The sequence below is a fragment of the Argiope bruennichi genome, chromosome 4 (genome assembly GCF_947563725.1).
Source record: "Argiope bruennichi chromosome 4, qqArgBrue1.1, whole genome shotgun sequence".
Lineage (NCBI taxonomy): Eukaryota > Metazoa > Arthropoda > Arachnida > Araneae > Araneidae > Argiope > Argiope bruennichi.
Genome location: NC_079154.1, coordinates 22,679,621 through 22,698,922, shown reverse-complemented (window position 1 = coordinate 22,698,922; position 19,302 = coordinate 22,679,621). Strand labels below are relative to the sequence as shown.

The window sequence follows — 19,302 nt, the reverse complement described above, 5'->3', positions numbered from 1 at the left end:
CGGGAATGTGCACCTGGGGTCCCTTTTTTTGAAATTTTAATTATTAATTAAAAACTAACTTTCCCGCCAAAAAAATCTTCCATTTTCCCCCACCGCCAAATGAGTAAGGCTTCAATTTTTTTTTCTTCCAGCAGTAATGAGGCTAGGGTTAACTTTTTTCGGCGGATTATTTTAAACGATTCTGTTTATTTTTTAATGTTTTATGCATTTAAAATGAAACATTGTTAATTAATCCATGTTTCAGATTCCTTCTGAAGTACTTTCGAATTAAAATAACACAGAATAAAGGAAATTAAAAATGTATAATCTGCATAGCGTTACCCCAACTGGCGTAGAAAAATTCACGCATTTGCGTTAACGTAATGCGCATTATGTTCTGATTGTTGACATGACAACCAACGGATGATTTAAATTATTTTTAGGTTAGGTGCATGCTTTTGTAATTAAATTGTATTTATGTTAGTTATATATTTTTTTGTATATCGTTTTTTAAATAGTTTTTTTAAACCTGTTTTCGACCGATTTTTTTAAACGATTCATTTTATTTTCTTAGTGTTTGATGCATTTAAAATGAAACATTGTTAATGGATCGATCTGTTCATGATGAATCTGAGGAATTTTTGTTGACAAATTCTTGAGATATTACATACATTAAGAAAGATATTCTTTAGTGACCATAAAGGTTAAACACTCAGTGACTCTATTATCAGTAATCATATTATTAAAAAAAATGCTTTGTTTCAGTAAAAAATATTATTATATTAATTGCAGATTAATCATTTCCACTTTAATTTAAAGCATAATTTCTACGAGGGGTAACAGAAAATTAGAGAGATACATAGCACGCTATGACTGAAGGCCTTTATAATATTATGAGTGAATTATATGACTATCAAAATTTGAAGTTTTAAAATATTTTGCTGAAGAATCTATTAAAGTTGGAATTGCGTAAAATATTTAATGGTACGACCGGAGTATTCCGGTTCAACCTATTTAATTATTAAAATTTAAACGAACATTAAGATTGGCGAACCGGCTGGTCGCCAAAGGCGTCTAGTTATTAATAAATCATTAATTAAATTAAATTTTAATTCTGTTCTAGTGGCGCTTCGTGGCAGTGAATTTGAGAAACATTAGATTTCAATATTATCAAATCGAAAATAATTAATTTTTTAAATTTAATTCTGCGGTTTACCTCTTTATTAAAAATGAATTTTTTAAAAACTATTTTCATTAAGATGATTGATGCCCAGATTTGAAAATGTATTCAACAGAAATTTTGGGATTTTCGAAGACCTGAGGATGAAATATCATCAATTAATTAAATTATAATTTGAGCCTGGGTTTCAGGATGAAATATTTATGGAACTGATGCATGTTGATGAAAGCGGTATCAACTTTGTTTTTTTGTCTTGGTCATTTGATCACTGTTCAGTGCTACGAAGTTCGTTTAAAATTAGCTTTTGTGTATTTTCAAACAAGAAAGCTAATTTTAGATAAACGAACCAACCTTAAATTTAAACTAACCGAAAAATATTTTATTTTATGTTTAAGTAGTAAGCAGATGAAAGAATAAATCGTCTTGAATCGTTTCTAATATCATGATGAGGAAATTTTGTTTAAAATAAACACATTCATTCCAGAAGAGGAATCTTCACTCCAAAATGCGATTAGCATGGAAGACCCATTAAAAGCCGATTCTCGCACAAATGGTATCAACAAGCAAAAGCACTTAAAACTCGATGCAGTTTCGCGAGAAAGGAAGTTTCTTTAACAAAGAGAATGAAAATTGCTTCGCTCTGCGAGAAAAGTTGGAATCTGAAAATAGCGCGATCAATATTTAAACGGCGAATCAAAATCGCATTGATGGCTGAAATGGTGAACATGTTTTGGCAATTTGTATTTTCGTGAGTTTAATTTTTGTTATCCCTAAATGTTATTTTACAACGAATACAAATAGATATTGAAGAGAACTTGATGTTGAATTCAGTGTAAATTACAAAATGAATGCTGCGTTGTTTGAGAGTGAATTTAATGGTGATTTTTTTTTCTGTATTAAAAGCTGGAATTAATTTTTAAGTTTATAACTTATTAGTACCCGGAAGACAAAGCTTCACTCGCCAGTTTTTTGTGTGCTTAAAATCGTGTTTTTTCGGTGAAAATATTTAGATACGAATCTTATACTGATTACATATGAATTTTTTTTCGATTTTACCTACATATGAACTGGCCATTTAAATAAAAAAAAAATCAAGAATTCAATCAATTTAGCATGTTATTTTCATTTCCTAACATAATAATTGCATTGTTGCTATTGGATGTGGGGACCACGGTGGCCTGGTGGTAAGGTCTTGGCTTCTGAGCCGCAGGGTTTCAGGTTCGCAACTAGATTCCACCGAAGAACCATCGTGTAAGGGGGTCTGTTGCACGCTAAATCCATGGACGTCCTGCCGCTGGTGTGGTGTGGGGTGGAGAGAGGAGTTCCAGATCAGGTGTCGTCCTCGTCATCTGTCCGCAGTTCAAAATGACGAGGTCTGTACCATAATAGCTCTAGTGTTGCATTACAACGTGACGTTAATATAGCTAAACCAAACCAAAGCTATTGGATGTGATCCGAACTTATTCATATTCGAATAATATTATATACCGCCATCTCTCAAAATGTTGACGTACCAGTAGATTATCATCCTAGGGCAACAATGCAAGTACCACAAAATGGACTATATGATATTGCCAGTATAAAAAATAATAATAATTAAGCAGATAATAATAATAAAGCAGATAATAAAAGGCTCCAATATTTAGTTATAAAAAATGTTTTTGTGTGGGTAAAATCGGGTTTATTCAAGAAAGACATCTATATGGATAAACTCGAAAAGCAAACCCCCTCAGGGGCTCACCTACTATAGGTGAGTACGGGTGTCCCAATCCCGAGGTACCCAGGGATCTTTACTCCCTTTATGTTTCCACTCCCCTACGCCTTCTGCTTTCTGCTGTGTTTTTCCTTCCCTCGACGGCAAGCGAGGGGGCTCTCCATGAGAAGCTGTCGCCGCTCTGTTTGCTTCTTGCTTCTCATGGACAGCCAAAGTCCCACGTGTTGGCCGTGCGTGGCAACCCATTTGAAAGACGGGTGGTGTACTGTGGTCCCATGTGCATCAATCGGCTGGTAGCTAGTCACCTGAGTGGCTAGTCTTCTAGGGATCAAGCGAAGGGGTTACTCCTTGGGCTTGGCGTTAAGGGTGGTCACTGTCCCCGGGGGTAACTCCCAGCGTATAGGTTCCGGCTAGCACCAAGGTAAGTGCCGAGGCTGGAAATGGCCAGAGCCGGTGGCTGCCTTCCCTTGTTGGGCTCCGTGGTGGGCGGTGCCGTCGGGCCTGAATTTCTCTAAATATCGCATGGCTCCTCCCAAAAAGGGTGCCTTTAGTGGGCGTCGCATTGTTCCAAATACTTCTAATTTTGAGTACCATTTCGATAGTTTTTTCATAGTCAAACGTTTGTCCGATAAAAACGAAACTTTTGAAACAGTATCGCCATTCTTGGTGCAGAAGGCCATCACTGCAACTGTCGGTGAAGTAACATCAATTAAAAAGATGCGATCTGGTGACTTGTTAGTAGAGGTCAATTCTCGAAAGCAAGCCCAGATCATACAAAAATTGAAAGCTCTTGCAACTATCCCAATCAGTGTCAGCCCCCGTGCTTCATTAAATACCTCTAAAGGTGTTATCACTTGTGGAGAAATTCTGAATCTCTCTGTTGACTACATAACAGATGAGCTAAAATCCCAAGGAGTTGTTCATGTTCACCGAATTACCATCAGGCGTGATGGAGAAATCATAGAAACTAAACACCACATCCTAACATTTAAATCTCCAAAACTACCAGAACATATCTATGCAGGCTACATCAAATTACCAGTAAGACCATACATCCCGAACCCTCTGAGATGCTTTAACTGCCAGCGCTTTGGTCATTCAAAGGCAAACTGCCGTGGGACACTCACTTGTGCCCGATGCGCAGAAAAAGGTCACGACAGCCAGCAGTGTGCCGCAGCAGAAAAGTGCGTGAACTGCGGTGGCGATCACACGTCCTACTCTCGATCTTGCTAGCGATGGCAGCTTGAAAAACAGATTATAACTCTAAAAATCAAAGAAAATCTATCTTATCCTGAAGCTAGGCGTAGGATTGTAGCTCAAACTCCTACTCCTGGCATAATATATGCTTCTGTTATAAAAAGGTCATTTTGTGCAAACTGCTCTTGCACAAACTGTATTAAAAACGTTACCACATCCAAACAACTGAGAAATGTTTCTTCTTCAGATACAGAAAACTCCATCAGTGTTACCCCTGAAACTCCTACAATTTAAAAAAAGAAATCAAAGAAAAAAACTCAAAAATCGCTGACATTGAAGCTTGCAAAACGTGGCCTCTCATTACAAGATGTTCCTCAAAAACTAAAAAAATCGACATTAAAAAATTCCGTCGCTTTTGGGCTTGCGACGCAAGGTATTGTCCATAAGGACTTAACGTCTGTATTCGGCATGCCAAATAGCCCTGATATTAAACTACACCCTTCTGATGATGAGGATGACTTGCAGATGAGTTGCGAATATGAGGCAACTCAATCAAATAATTCTAAAACTTCTTCTTCAAAACCTCTTTCTTAATGGGTACCTTCCTTTCATGGAATTGTCGCGGCATAAGATCCAAACTGTGTGATATCAAGTCGATTATTAGCAAATTTCATCCAGTCTGTTTCGGTGTTCAAGAAACTTTCTTGACACCCAGCATTCACATAAAATTGCGTGGCTTTAACTGTGTTAGAAAAGATGCAGACACTGGACATCACAGTTCTGGAGGCGTCTGTATCTTTACTTCGAATTTATATCCAAGCACACCACTAACTTTACACACTTCACTACAGGCTGTGGCTGTGCAAGTTCACACTAGAAAATTGGTCACAGTCTGCAGTATTTATTTGCCACCTCATGATATCATACGTCAACAAGATCTTGACAACCTAGTGTACCAGCTTCCTAAACCATTTATCATAATTGGCGACTTCAATGGTCATAGTACTTTGTGGGGTTCGGATAATACAAACTCTCGTGGGAGACAGATCGAGCAATTTATTGCCAATAACTGTCTCTGTTTACTGAACAACGATGAGAAAACCTACTTCCACGAACCCACACGTAATTTCCATACTCTTGATCTGGCCATATGCTCACCTGAACTCTTGCCATTACTGACATTTGCAGTTAGCAAAGATTTGTATAACAGCGATCACTTTCCTGTTATTGTCTCCCATGCTGATAGCGGCGGTGCGACTAATTGTCCTCCGCGTTTCCTATTCCAGCGGGCAGACTGGAAAGGTTTTTCACAGTTAGCAGATATCACTCGGGATATGGTCAATACATCACACATCACGGATGCAGTACAAAATATTGTTGATACCATAATGAACGCCGCTAACAACACTATTCCAAAATCATCCCCACGCCTACGAAAATTTCGAAGACCGTGGTGGAACGGAGCCTGTCGTGACAGTTATAAGCAACAGAAAAAACTGTGGAATAAATTTAAGAGGTACCCAACAACAGAAAATCTTGTTGCTTTCAAAAGAGCCAAAGCACTAGCTCGTCGCATTCGTCGTCAAAGTCAGAGGAATTCCTGGATATCATTTGTTTCATCCATAACATCACACATTTCCAGTCGAACCCTATGGAGAAAGGTAAAGGCTGCTAATGGGATCTATAATGAGTCTTCCCTCCCAGTTTTAAAAACGGGAACTGTGATGCATTCCGACCCATTAGAGATTGTCAACATTCTCGGCCAAGCATTTGCACAAGTCTCCGCAATTGATTCCTATAATCCTGATTTCCTGGCAATTAGGAATCGCGCGGAGAGGTTGTATTTGCATTTCAATACTAGAAGAAACTTTACATACAATTGTGAATTCAAGATGTTGGAACTGGAAATGGCTTTGTGTCAAGCCCATGATACCAGCCCAGGGCCAGATGGTATCACCTATAATATGCTTCACCATTTGAACACCACTTCTCTTTCCAATCTGTTACTTTTATTCAACAGAATTTGGAATGAGCAAAAATATCCTTCACAATGGCAGGAAGCAATTGTGATTCCAATCTTAAAACCCGACAAAGATCCATCGAACCCTCTGAGCTATCGACCAATCGCTCTTACGAGCTGCCTGTGCAAAACATTAGAACGTATGGTAAATGCTCGTTTAATTTATGAACTGGAGAAACAGGGTTGCATCTCCCCTATGCAAAGCGGTTTCCGCAGAAGCAGATCGACCTTTGATAACCTCATTTTACTTGAAACAGAAATACGCAATGCCTTTGTTAGGAGGAATCACCTGGTCTCCATATTCTTTGACATTGAGAAAGCCCACGACCGTGCATGGCGCTATGGTATATTATCCACACTTTTTGAATTTGGTTTTAGAGGAAACATGCCCGTATTTATACAAAACTTTTTATCACTTCGTACGTTTCGTGTTCGATTCGGTAATTTTTATTCAAATCATTTTATACAAACTGAGTGTGTCCCTCAGGGTAGTGTCCTTAGTGTAACACTTTTTATAGTTCATCTCAGTAAAGTTTTATCTGTTTTACCTTCATCTGTTCATGGAACACTTTATGTTGATGATTTGCAAATCTCATGCCAAGGTAGCAACATGAATTTAATTGAGAGACAATTGCAAATTGCAGTTGATAGAGTGGTAAATTGGTGTAATAGCAATGGCCCCACACTATCTCTCCCGAGAAGAGTCGATGTATTCATTTCTGTAGGAAGAGAAATATCCATTCAGACCCTGTTATCTTAATACGAAATACGGCAATTCCAGTTGCGGCTGAAATACGTTTTTTGGGTGTAGTTTTCGATCGTAAACTCACTTTCCTTCCTCATATCTTACAACTGAGGAAGAGGTGTGACAAAAACTTGAATATCTTGAAGGTACTTTCTAAAACATATTGGGGTGCCGATCGGATCTCCCTTCTCCGTGTCTATCAAGCCATCATTCTTTCGCGCATAGACTATGGCTGTATGGTATATGGTTCTGCACGCCCTTCTGTTTTGCGGCGACTTGATACCGTACACCATTCTGCTCTCAGGATCTGCTCGGGAGCCTTTCGCACTTCCCCAGTTGAGAGCTTAAATGTTATTTGCCACCAATTGCCACTTTATTTGCGATGTAAAAAATTGTCTACGTTATATTATTTTCGTGCAAAGTCAGTCTCAAATCATCCCATATGCAGCACGGTTATACCTGTTAGTCTAAGAAGAATTTATAATTCACGACCCTCAAATATTCTTCCATTTTTAGAGAGAGTTAAAACTTCCCTGAATGACTCGAATTTTTATAATGTTACCATTAAATCTCTTGATTTGCATTCCTTTCCCCCTTGGGATATTCCCTCTTTTTCTTTTCTGAACCCATTCTTGGGATTTGATAAATTTTCGACTAGTCCTGTTATTTTCCAACAGATTTTTCATCAGCACCGCTGTCAGTTTTCTACTTTTATCCCAGTATATACAGATGGCTCAAAATCAAATGAACATGTTGGTTGCGCCATAGTGACTCCATCAGATACACTCAGCTATCGTCTAAACAACTGTTGTTCTGTTTTTACTGCTGAGTTGGTGGCAATTTTTTGCGCTCTACAGGAAATTCCGCCTTCTTCTCAGCGTAATTTTATCATATACACCGACAGTATGAGTGCTTTGGAGGCACTTGCTCATTTTCACAACCAGATGCATCCAGTGGCTATCCAAATTTTATCTAACTGGCAGCTATTAAAAAAAGGGGCTTTAATATTCTTTTCTGCTGGGTTCCGGGTCATGCGGGTATTTCGGGAAATGAAAGGGCTGATTTTGCAGCTAAATCTGCATCAACATTTCTGTCGCAGTCTCTTCCCTATTGTGATGCTAAAAGATCATTTGTATGCCGACTTTTTGCTACTTGGCAAGAATCATGGGATCTGCAGATCCACAACAAATTGCATTCAGTAAAACCCAGGACTGATTTGTGGCCTGTTCACCCTATACGAGAGGTGGATGTAAAATTGACACGCCTCCGTATAGGACATACTCGCTATACACACAAACATCTCATTTTTGGCGAGGCGGCACCCAAGTGTCCCACATGTCGTGTGGATTTTACCATCAATCATATTTTAATAGAATGCCCATCCTTTAATTCTTCTCGTTTATACTTTTTTAAGTCATCGTCATTGACTTTACAAGACCTGGTTTGTGAGAAATTCCACCCAAACATCTTTAAATTTTTAAAATACATTGACTTTTACACCTGTATTTAATACTTTTAACTTTTGTTCACGCTTGATTTTACATTGCTTCATTGTAATGCGTTTTCCGCACTACTGTTTCATTTAAATTTATTAACCTTGTACTTTAATTTTTGGAATTTGTATGTTGATAACCTTCGCTTTTATATTTTATCATGTGTTGTTTTATAGTTTGGTCTATAATTTTTTACCACTTGCTTGGCGCAGCATAACCAAGTATGGTTCTTGCGCCAGAAAACCCAAACCAACCAACCAACCAATCGAAAAGCAAACCTTTGTCTATATATAAAATTAGATCCAAATCGTTCGAGCCGTTTCCGAGATACACGAAATAAATTTATATTTATACAAGAATTGCTCGCTTAAAATTATAAGATTTTTGAGGCATTTATCACAATTAATATGCCCAATGAACTAGAGGTTATTAGGCAGTAATAATGTAGTTTTATTTGAAATTCGAACTGTAAAAATAGTTGTAGACTTCTTGTGCAAGTGCAAAATAAATTTTTATAGGATTATTCAATTTCTGTCTCCAGATATCTTTGCAAAATTAACAATATTTCTGGTTTGAAATCCCGAAGGAATATTTATTATCTGCTATTTTTCAATAAAATTATTTATAATATGATGGATAATCCTGAAATAATCACTGTTGTCCCAAAATAAAATCGCAAACTCGTTTTTCACAATAGTTCAAAATTGATAATTACTAAATTAATAAAATTTGTATTGTATATTGTTTTTAAAAGAACGGGTAATACAATGTTAGCATCTAATTTAGATTAAATGTGTTTCACGTAAGTTTTATGGCAGAATCTGAAATTTGATTGTCTAAACATTTGATATTTTTTGGCTCCAGTCGAAGTTGTGAATATTACGCTAGCAACCACTGATTGCAGTGAAAATAAGTTTATAATTATTTAGATCATTCATTGAGATGTAGATCCGTCAATAAGATCAATGAGATGTAGATAGGCTTGAAGCTAGGCAGATTCAAGTGGAGGGGGCTCGGTGGTTGCAAGTAATACCATACGTCTAAACATTTGAAAATTTTGATTGAAATGCTTGAATATTATGCTAGTACCCACACTGCAGTGAAAATAAGTTCTCATAATAATAATATCACAATAATTCATATATCATAATAATCTCTTAATAATCATAAGTTCAGTTTAGATCATTTAAAGAGATGTAGACCCGTTGGCAAGTTTGAAGCTAGGCAGGTTCAAGTAGAGGTACCTCGATGGCTGCAAGTGGTACTATATATGATATCCAGATTGTGTAATCAATTTTAAGAAAGTAATGGTAATACCAAGAGGCCCATTCAAGACCTCCCAAGAGCACCGACATCTGCGAAGGATCGATATGGGACATTAAGAGTATGACGATATAGACAAACAACGGCTATATATATAAATAATTCATAGCCTTGTTGCTGTATTTGAAAAAAGAAATTCCAAGCAAAAAATATATAAACACTTTGCAAAGAGGGCCTATTATTCCCGGCATGCAATAAAGTGTGTCTCTGAACATCACCCATAAAGGGTTTAAGGTCTACTCCACATTGACGATTCCGGATTATACATAAATTTCTTTTATTTGGCAAAACTGTTTCTACTGATTGATCTCTTCAATCAGGATACTATAAACATTTAGGTTAACATAAACACCAACATTCGATTCTCTTTCGTGAGGATAGAATGTTTGACAGTTAACGCACATATCACGTCATAAAGTGAAGAATAAGCCTATCTTTTTCTTTCTCGCTTTCCAAACTCGTATCTGCTCCCTTATGTCATTCGCCTGCCCCCTGAATTTGTTGCCTTTAAGTCTGCCATCTAGCAGCACGAAAATAAGTTTAAATACGCTCTGTGTTACAATAGTCAAGTCATCTTATCTGGACTCCCGAAGTACTATAACATGATTCTTGGACACACCAAGAATGAGGGAGTGTGCTTTCAGTAAACAAGTAATTCGACATTCTTCATCTGGAGAAAACCTGGAGTTCGCTAACATCCCTTCCAGGTAAGGGCAATCAATCATTTTGATGGTAGATGGATCTTCTGCGGGGCGGCATCATGTTGGGCAAACGTGCACCGCTGTTCGCCTTTGATGGGGGTAATGTCACCGCGCAACGTTATAGAGGTGGGATCCCTGAGGCCTGTGTGAGGTTTTCTCGAAATACTGCATGGCCGGAATTTGTTTTTATAGATGATAAGACCACACAGAGCTCACATTATTAATGATTTTCCTGAAGAAGAAGATTTTCTCTGTATGGATTGCCAGTGAAGTTTCCAAATCTCAGTCGTATGGATATGTTTGGGATGGTCTAAAAAAGAGCTATTGCATGATGTCCTCTCCCCACAAGATCTTTCAGGCATTAAAAGCCCGCTTTTCGGAAATTTATTGCCGCATTTCTCGGCAATAAACATCTTATTTTAGACGGACATTTCCCGAGATAAATGCATCATAATTGATATAATCTTTATCTTAACTTACAAAGCACCCTTTTTCCACATGGTTATGCGTTCTTCCGTAATAATACCTTTCTGTGCCAAATTTTGTAGCAATAAAACAAATATTTCTCCAATTAGATTTTGTGCTTGTAGCTTTAATTTTGGATAGCAGTGTATAAATAATCAAAAAGGTATATCTTTCATATTATTTGCTAATTGAATGCAGTAATATTATTTATTAAGAATATATATAATATGTAATGATATTTTAATATCTAATTTAATCTAAATTAATTGCCTAATTCGGCCCATGTCAGGGTCATTTTAAAGTGTTCTCTTGTTTCCTGATACCATTCCACGTATGAAGCTGTGTAAAAATTACTGCGCAATCATTTCTACGTATCAAGTGAAAATGATCCTTCAGTTGCCCTTGTCAAAGGTCAACACGTGTATTCAATCGCCACGTGGACGGAAACCCCATGTTATATAAGACTAGTGATCATTTGTTTCGTTCCCTTTTCTCACTTCTGCTTTTGTTTCGCGATGTAGTGGACGTACCTTGTCCGCGCCTGCTTGTAAATAAATTGTATTAAAGAGAATTAAAAAATCCAAAACGTCTTCTGTGTCTTCAAACCTGCCTTCTACTTTTCAGAAATATGCATTATATATATATATATATATATATATATAATATTAAATGTTTATGTTCTTGTTTGGTGACTGTTAATTTTTCTATATATTAGCGAGAACTTGAGATTTTTTCAGAATCTTGCTGTAAATATAAAAGAAAACTGTTCTAAAAACATTCGAAGCTCTCATTTGTTTGTTTTGCAATAATAATTTTTGTTATAAATACTTCCTAAACATAATAATTAAAAAAGTAGTTTTTTATTCCTCATAAAATTTAATAAAGACAATGGATTTCTCGCAATTTCTCAATAACTAACTGCAACTGAAATTTTATTAATTCATAATAGTTTATCAAATATCTGAGATAAAATAAATACATAATGTCTTTCATTAGGATATATATAAAATTATATGACTAAATAAAATCGTTTTCATTATTTTCATTAAATTATACAAAACAATTGAATAAAAATATCGTTTGCATAACTTCATCAGTTTATAAAAGTTAAATAAAGAAATAATTGAATGCATAATTATATAATTAAAAATAATGATTTGGAAAAAATATTGTGCTGAATTTGATGTCTGTATATTATAAACTAAAACAACAATTAATAATAAATTACAAAAGAAAAAAAATCAGAAGTAATAGAAAAATTTTATCCCTAAAGCATTCATACTCTATTCGAAAAAAGAATATCGAAAAATTATTATTCATTTATGCATTATAGAAATATTCTTTGGTACGATTAGAGATATTTTTACTTGCAGATTTATTATTTTATAAGAAAGAAATAATATGGTGTGCATATATTGTATAACCATTAATTTTTAAATTGTAATTTGTTGAGTGCTTAGTTTTACGCTTTTAAAAAAATGAAAAGAAAATAATAATAAATCGGAAAATCTTTAATTAACATAAATGAAAATTTAATCCGTAACAATATTTTGATATTTATTTCACTTTTATCTTTAAAGTGTAGCAACATTCGCAATTATTCTTTCATTTGATTTTGGAGAATAATTTGTCTATAATCTTTTTATATATTTTTTTGTTAAATGAATAAAAAAAAAATCTTGACTTTAAAAGCAAATTATGTTAGGGCAATAACGCATTAATTAAATAAAACGGGTATTTAAAATTGCATATCATTTTTTTTGTTTTGATTTTTAATTTTATGTTTTGTTTATAATAGTGAGTTTTATTTGAAAGTAAGATTTTTTATCTCTGCCTGGAAATATAATTTAACTACTTTTTTAAATTTTAATTATATATGATACTTTATCTGCCATTACAAAAAATAGTCGTTTGATGAGAAAAAAATTAATGGCAAAAATTGTTTCATACTGAGGAGGTAACATATTTTTTATTTTATGATTTAAATTATTTTATCTAAACAGTTTAGGTAAAAACTATTTCAAATTTATTTATTTAGAGACTCCGTATTTTTGGCAAAAACTATAGTTCATTTTTAATTTGTTTTATTATTAAGTTATTATAAAATAATATAATAAATACAAAAATAGAAATGTAACAGAAATGCCTGAGTTTGCGGTGAAGGTTTAAGCATTCTTTCATGATTTCAAAAAGTTCTTTTAGAATAGTTGAAACGATTTTGCTGATATCATAATATATCGTTTTTTTCTTTTAAGTAGTTTTAAGGTATTATTATATATTATATATAAGGCAGATATTTCATTATATGCTTATTACTGAAGAGTCAAAGGTATGCTTGGATTTGATGAACTCTTTAGATCTTTATTGAAGCAATAACCTGATTGTTCGTGTTTCTTTTTTTTTTCTTTTCGTGAATTTGTTATATTAAAATTGTAAATGTTCATCAAATTAGAAAGTTAAAAATGTTAATGCTAGTCAAATTAGTACTTTAAAAACATTACTATTGTTAAAAATAAAAAAAATCTTTAAGTATACGCTAAACGTCTATTAAAATGCCCATAATATATAATATATAATTTCCTGCTGGCAATTTAAGTTTTTAATTTGTATTAATTTTATATATTTTTATTTTATCTTTTTCTTTCGCCGTTATTTAAAATTTTTTAATTTCATCTTTCCAAAAGTTTGTTTTCCAGAAAATTACTGTTGTTGTTGTGTTTTGACTTATGGCCCTTTACAAGTTAACTGTCCCTTTACAAGTTAACTGTCCCTTTACAAGTTAACTGTCCCTTTACAAGTTAACTGTCCCTTTACAAGTTAACTGTCCCTTTACAAGTTAACTGTCATCGATTTAAACCGAGTGGGCGTCTCTTGTTTTTCCAGTAGCGATAACTAGAGCCAAGAATACAACTTAGATACTTCATGCATCACATTCGGTTGCACAATTTATGTTTTTTGTTTTATTTACGTTAACTTCTATTGATTTTTGTACAGAGTATCATTTCTTTCCCTTGCAGATACGAGACAGAACAGGTGAGCGTCCTGTACACGTGGCAAGATGGACGCTGCAGTGCGGAATTCCTAGCGTCACTACCAAAGCCGGATTCTCACCTGAGGCTGAGTGCCGGACACGGATGTGCCACGTTGTTATGGCTGGCCAGGAATAAGCCAGAGCTGGTGGCCGAATATGACGCCGCCGGCACGGTGCAAGACCTTGTGGTGTCCATGATAACCGGCTTGGAGCGTCCTGTCATGTCCGCTCAGAATGCAGCTGGATGGGGATACTTTGATACAGAGACCAGGACGTGGAATAGAGACAGGTGAGCTGTCCTAAAATGATTTTTGTTTTTGCAAATGCTAATATTTGCGAGTATTAGGTTGCCCAAATGAGAAGTGGACACTTGCGATTGTGTGAAAATGAGCAGGCGATCTTAAAAAGTTCCGTTAGAAAGTGTTGGAACATCCACCGTACAGTCCGAATTTGGCACCCTGTGATGCCCACATCTTAGGGCCACTTAAGAGAGCATTACAGGGGACCCATTTTTCATTCAGACGGCGAAGTGAAGGGAGCTGTGCAGGACTTCCTCAATAATCAACCACCATATTTCTATAACAAAGGCATAGACCTGCTACCTAAACGGTGGGACCTTTGTTACAACGCTTTGTTACATGGCAATTTCTTTTGATTTCCAACCAATTTTTTTCGTTCAACTTGTCCACTTTTCATTTTGTCAAACCTTATAGGATGAATTTTTAGCTTTACAATTATTGGTAAATAGTGATAAATGGTTAACTAGATTTTCACTGAATCGATGTGCAGTAAAATTGAATGAATTAATTGGAATAAAACGGTAAGATTTACTTCTATAAAGTATAATAAAAGTGCTAAATCGATTTTCATTTTTCTCAAAGTTATATAAAATATAATTTTGTTGTTAGAAAGAATTCTTTTGTGTAAATTTAATAAGGTTCTGCATGTAGTTCTTTTTAGAGTTTTTTGCCCATGGTCTTTGGATTCATGAAGTGCTTGAATTCGAGGTTATTAACCTCTAAGTATAGGTATTATTGAAAAAAAAGTGACTTAACAAATAGTAAATAGAAATATTGAAAAGTTCTTAATAAACATGGAAATACCATTAAAAATATAATAAATGCATAAAAGTGTTAAATTGCTTTAAACGCAGGACATGAATATGACAAATAGACAGACAAAAGGAGAGAAGGCTAGGCTGTATATCTAGATACCATCTTTTAATATCATGGTTTAAAACAGCATTTTAAACGATATGGTGTAAATGACTTAGTTTAAAATGGCATCTTAATACCATGATTTAAAATGGCATCTTAAATGATATGCTTTAAATGGCATTGTTTAAAATAGTATCTTAATAACATGATTTAAAATGGCATCTTAAATAACATGGTTTAAATGACATCGCTTAAAATGGCATTGTTTAAAAGGGCATTTTAAATGGTGTGGTTTATATGGCATTGTTTGACATGGCATTTTAATACCATGATTTAAAAAGGCATCTTAAATGGTTGTTAAATGACATCGTTTAAAGTAGCATCTTAAATATTATGGTTTAAAATGGCATTGTTTAAACAGGCATCTTAAATGGCATCAGAATACAATGGTTTAATATTGTACCTTAATACAATGATTTAAAATGGCATTTTCCGATCCAAAGTACATTAAAAATGGATTGTTAATTAACTACGGTCACTGTTTTTTTTAAAATTGTTGTCAGTACTTGTAGTTGTACTTTAAATTTGGGAGTGAATTATGGATTGGCCGAAAACTACTGATCTCTTTTCTACTTAGCTTTCAATTATTTTGTGAGTTTCTATTATTATTTCTATTCTATGATTTCTATTTATTATTAATTGAGAGTGAATAGAAAACCAGACAATGCGCGTAGTTCTTTCCCAATTGGATTATATCAGCGAAATGAGGGCCAAAACGCAAGTATAATCTCCATTCTATAGAAGAAAAATGTAAAAACTAATAATAAATTAGTGGATAAAAAGAAATACAGAGATAAATTCCTCGCTGTTTTTATTCTCTTTTGAGTATCTTTTTTTATGGAGTCACTTGAAATCATTCAAATTCTCCATATTAAGATTCCTTCGACGATTTTTTTTTCACTTTTTGCGCGAAGAAAACGTTTATTTTGTTAATTATTTATTCTCAAAAACAAAATCGTCACCATTCTTATGTGGTGACTTAACAGTGACATTATTACCGTTTCGTCCAAACATTAACTTTTTTCTTAGTAATGTGATAAATAAGTAATAAATCAAACTGTAGTCTTTCTGTTTATCAGACGTGCTTCATATTTATTACTGTGTGCGCAGTAAAAGATTTACTGCATTTAAGATAAAATATTTTTTTAAAGCTTTCATTTTAACGGTGTTTGATCACGATGTCTTAAGTATTTTGCGAAAGTTTATACAGCAACTTTTTTTTTCTTGCAGGAAGGTAAGATTAAAATATTTACGGTCATTTCTTAAAGGACGGTAGTATATTTTTCTTCTTATCTGAAAAGGAAGTAAAATGAAAAGACTGGAAAGATTTTATTCTCCCATTGATGTTAATTAAAATTAAAAAAAAGATTCCGGAAGCTTTTGAGTGACGTGTCAAAATTTTTCCTATCTAGGCCATTCAAAGTTAAATAAAATAGAATTAAACAGTAATTCTTGTTTACTGAGTTGGTGGCTCAGTTTGATTTGATTTGAGTCGAATTTTCCATCATTTCCTTTTCCCGTAACCAAGATGGTTCTAATATATTACGTAAAGATAACGCTAATAATATATATAATGTAAAAATATATATTTTTGAAGCAGTTTCGTGGTCGAAGAGAGATAAGACACTTTGAATTTTTAAATTTCGCTTTTATTCCAACCCGGGAGATATAATTTAAGTACAAGCAAGAAGCGACGAGGCACGTCAATCCACAGCGCGACACAAGAGAAACAGAGATATCTTCCCCGATCATTATATGCTGTGAGATTCTGAATAGGATATCTTCACACGTGTCGATTTAGGTAAGGAGAATTTAGGTATCCTTGAAAAGAATTTGCCTGACATGACAGTTTTTTATCCCTTCACTCGGAACGTGTAATAGTGCAGATTTATGCATTTTAACAGAGCCGTACGGCATTAATTAAATAAAAAAGGTGGAATTGGATCAGGAAATAAGAGAACATTTTAAAATGAAGTTAATATGGGTCAAATTAATATAAAAATCAGGAAATTAATTAGGATTTAATTTAGATTTAGTGCATACATAATTTAAATTCAGTACATTAATTTAGATTTAGTGTATTACATATATACAGGTGGTTATCAAAATAATGGGAACGCCTGTGAATGAAAGTAACATTTTTGAAGGAGATTCGTAAGCATTAAAATATGATAATAGCCACCAGTTTCTTTTATAAATAGCAATGTATATATTCCGGTAATTTGTGTTAGCTTTATTGAAGTTCTGAAATTCTTGGAATTTTTTTCAAAAGCGTAAAATGTCGGACCTCTCAGATTTTCAAAGAGGCCAAATGGTAGGAGCCCGTGTGTGACCGAAACATCCCAACTTTTAGGCGCTTCTAGAGGTACGGTGTCTAAAGTCATGACAGCATACACAAAGCGCAGCAAGACAAGCTCGGCAAAGCAAAATAGTGGGCGGAAAGAGAAGCTCAGTGAAAGCGACCGCCCGGTATTGCACCGGATTGTAATGTCTAAAAAGCGAACGACTGCAGCAAAACTGACCGCAGAGCGCAATACCTATCTGGATTCTTCAGTGTCAGTGATTACAAAGTGCAATACCCAAGCCACTTGCCACAGATATTAAGGGAAAATGTCGTCTACAGTGGTGTTAAATTCACAAAACCTGGTCGATTGATAAGTGGAAGAAAGTAATATAGTCTGAGGAATCGTGTTTCACATTTTTTTCTATAACAGGACGTGTGCACGTTTGGAGGACACCTGCAAAAGCGTATGATCGTGATTGTGTTCTTCTTACCCTGAAAGGAAGGATAACTAGGTAGAAGTATTGTGAAATTTTAGCTGACCAGGTCTATCCTATGATGCAAACTTTGTTTCCTGCAAGGGATGAAATTTTCCAGGATGACAATGCACCTATCCATACAGCGAGACTTGTCCAATGATGGTTTGATGAACACTAGGATGAAGTTAAACATCTGCATTGGCCCGCACAGTCACCTGACCTCAATATAATTGAACCTTTATGGTCTATTTTAGAGCGTTCAATACGGAATCGATATCCTCCACCGATATCTCTCCCAAAAGTTTCACAATATCTCCAGTAAGAATGGTACAATATTCTTCTAAACACTGTTCAACATTTATATGAATCGATGCCTAGGCGAATCCAAGGTGTATTACATGCCAAAAGCGGTCCTGCACCATATTAATAAATTATTCTTTGTAAATCTAAGATGTTTCCATTATTTTGACAACCACCTGTATATCAGGTTATTATAAAAAAACTATCCCGATATATGAGATCATAGCTATCATAGTATTCACAAGAACGGAATAAAATTTTGGTTCAAGGTATTTTGAGGTATGAGCTCAAGAATCATATGAAAAACAACTGTTGAATTCTAATAGTTACGATTACAGTGACAAAATTTTCAAATGGCAGCACCGATTTTTTTTATTGGAATATGTTCGTAGAAAAAAACTATATATAGTGTTGGAACGGTACCTTAAATCGAAAATTTTCAGCGGTAGACACACTAAGAGGAAAAGAGAAAACAGCCAATAACAGCAGAGAAGCAATAGAAAGCAAAACATTTTGTGTTTCTTAAATTTTCTACGTGACCTACTTCAACCACTTCACACTTTTAATGCGCAGATGGTGTCTAGAACCAAAGCAGAACCTCAGCTCTGTGATAACTACACCACAATTGTTTTCTATTTTCTTCTTAATCTGTCTAGCGCTGATGATCTTAATTCTATAGGTACCATTCCGACGACATTTATTGTTTTTTTGCTACGGAGAATATATTCCAATAAAAAAATTTGGTGTTGCCATTTGAAAACTTTGAAATTTTTTCACTGTAACCATAATTTTTAAAATTTAATTGTTGTTTTTCATATGATTCTTTAGCGTATATTTCAAAATACTTTGAACCAAAGTTTTATTCCGTTTCTGTAAACTTTATGACAGTTACGGGCTCTTTTATCGGGATAGTTTGTTTATATTAACCCGGCATATACACGCGTTATCAGTTGATGATAACTTATTTTACTGCTATTTACTTTTTCCTTTAATAATTATCAAACTGACTCACCAGCTTCCGTTCCGTGACTATAATTGATCGACTGTAGGGGACACGTAATGAAATCAGTACAATTTTTTCATCATGAAATTGTAACTGAAACTCCCTTATCCTAAAATAAATAAGTAAAGGGGCGAATAGTAGTTGAAAGATTTGGTTATGATATCGAGGTTTCTT

The 19,302-nt window shown here is 34.6% G+C and overlaps 1 protein-coding gene across 1 annotated transcript in view; it reads left to right on the top strand.

The window, feature by feature from the left end:
- LOC129966000 (sedoheptulokinase-like) overlaps positions 1–19,302 on the top strand; it is a 157,746-nt gene that overhangs the window by 19,428 nt on the left and 119,016 nt on the right. Inside the window, exon 2 of the mRNA XM_056080329.1 lies at positions 13,835–14,137. Within this exon, the coding sequence (XP_055936304.1) occupies positions 13,835–14,137 (303 nt within the window). The remainder of the gene's footprint in view (positions 1–13,834; positions 14,138–19,302) is intronic.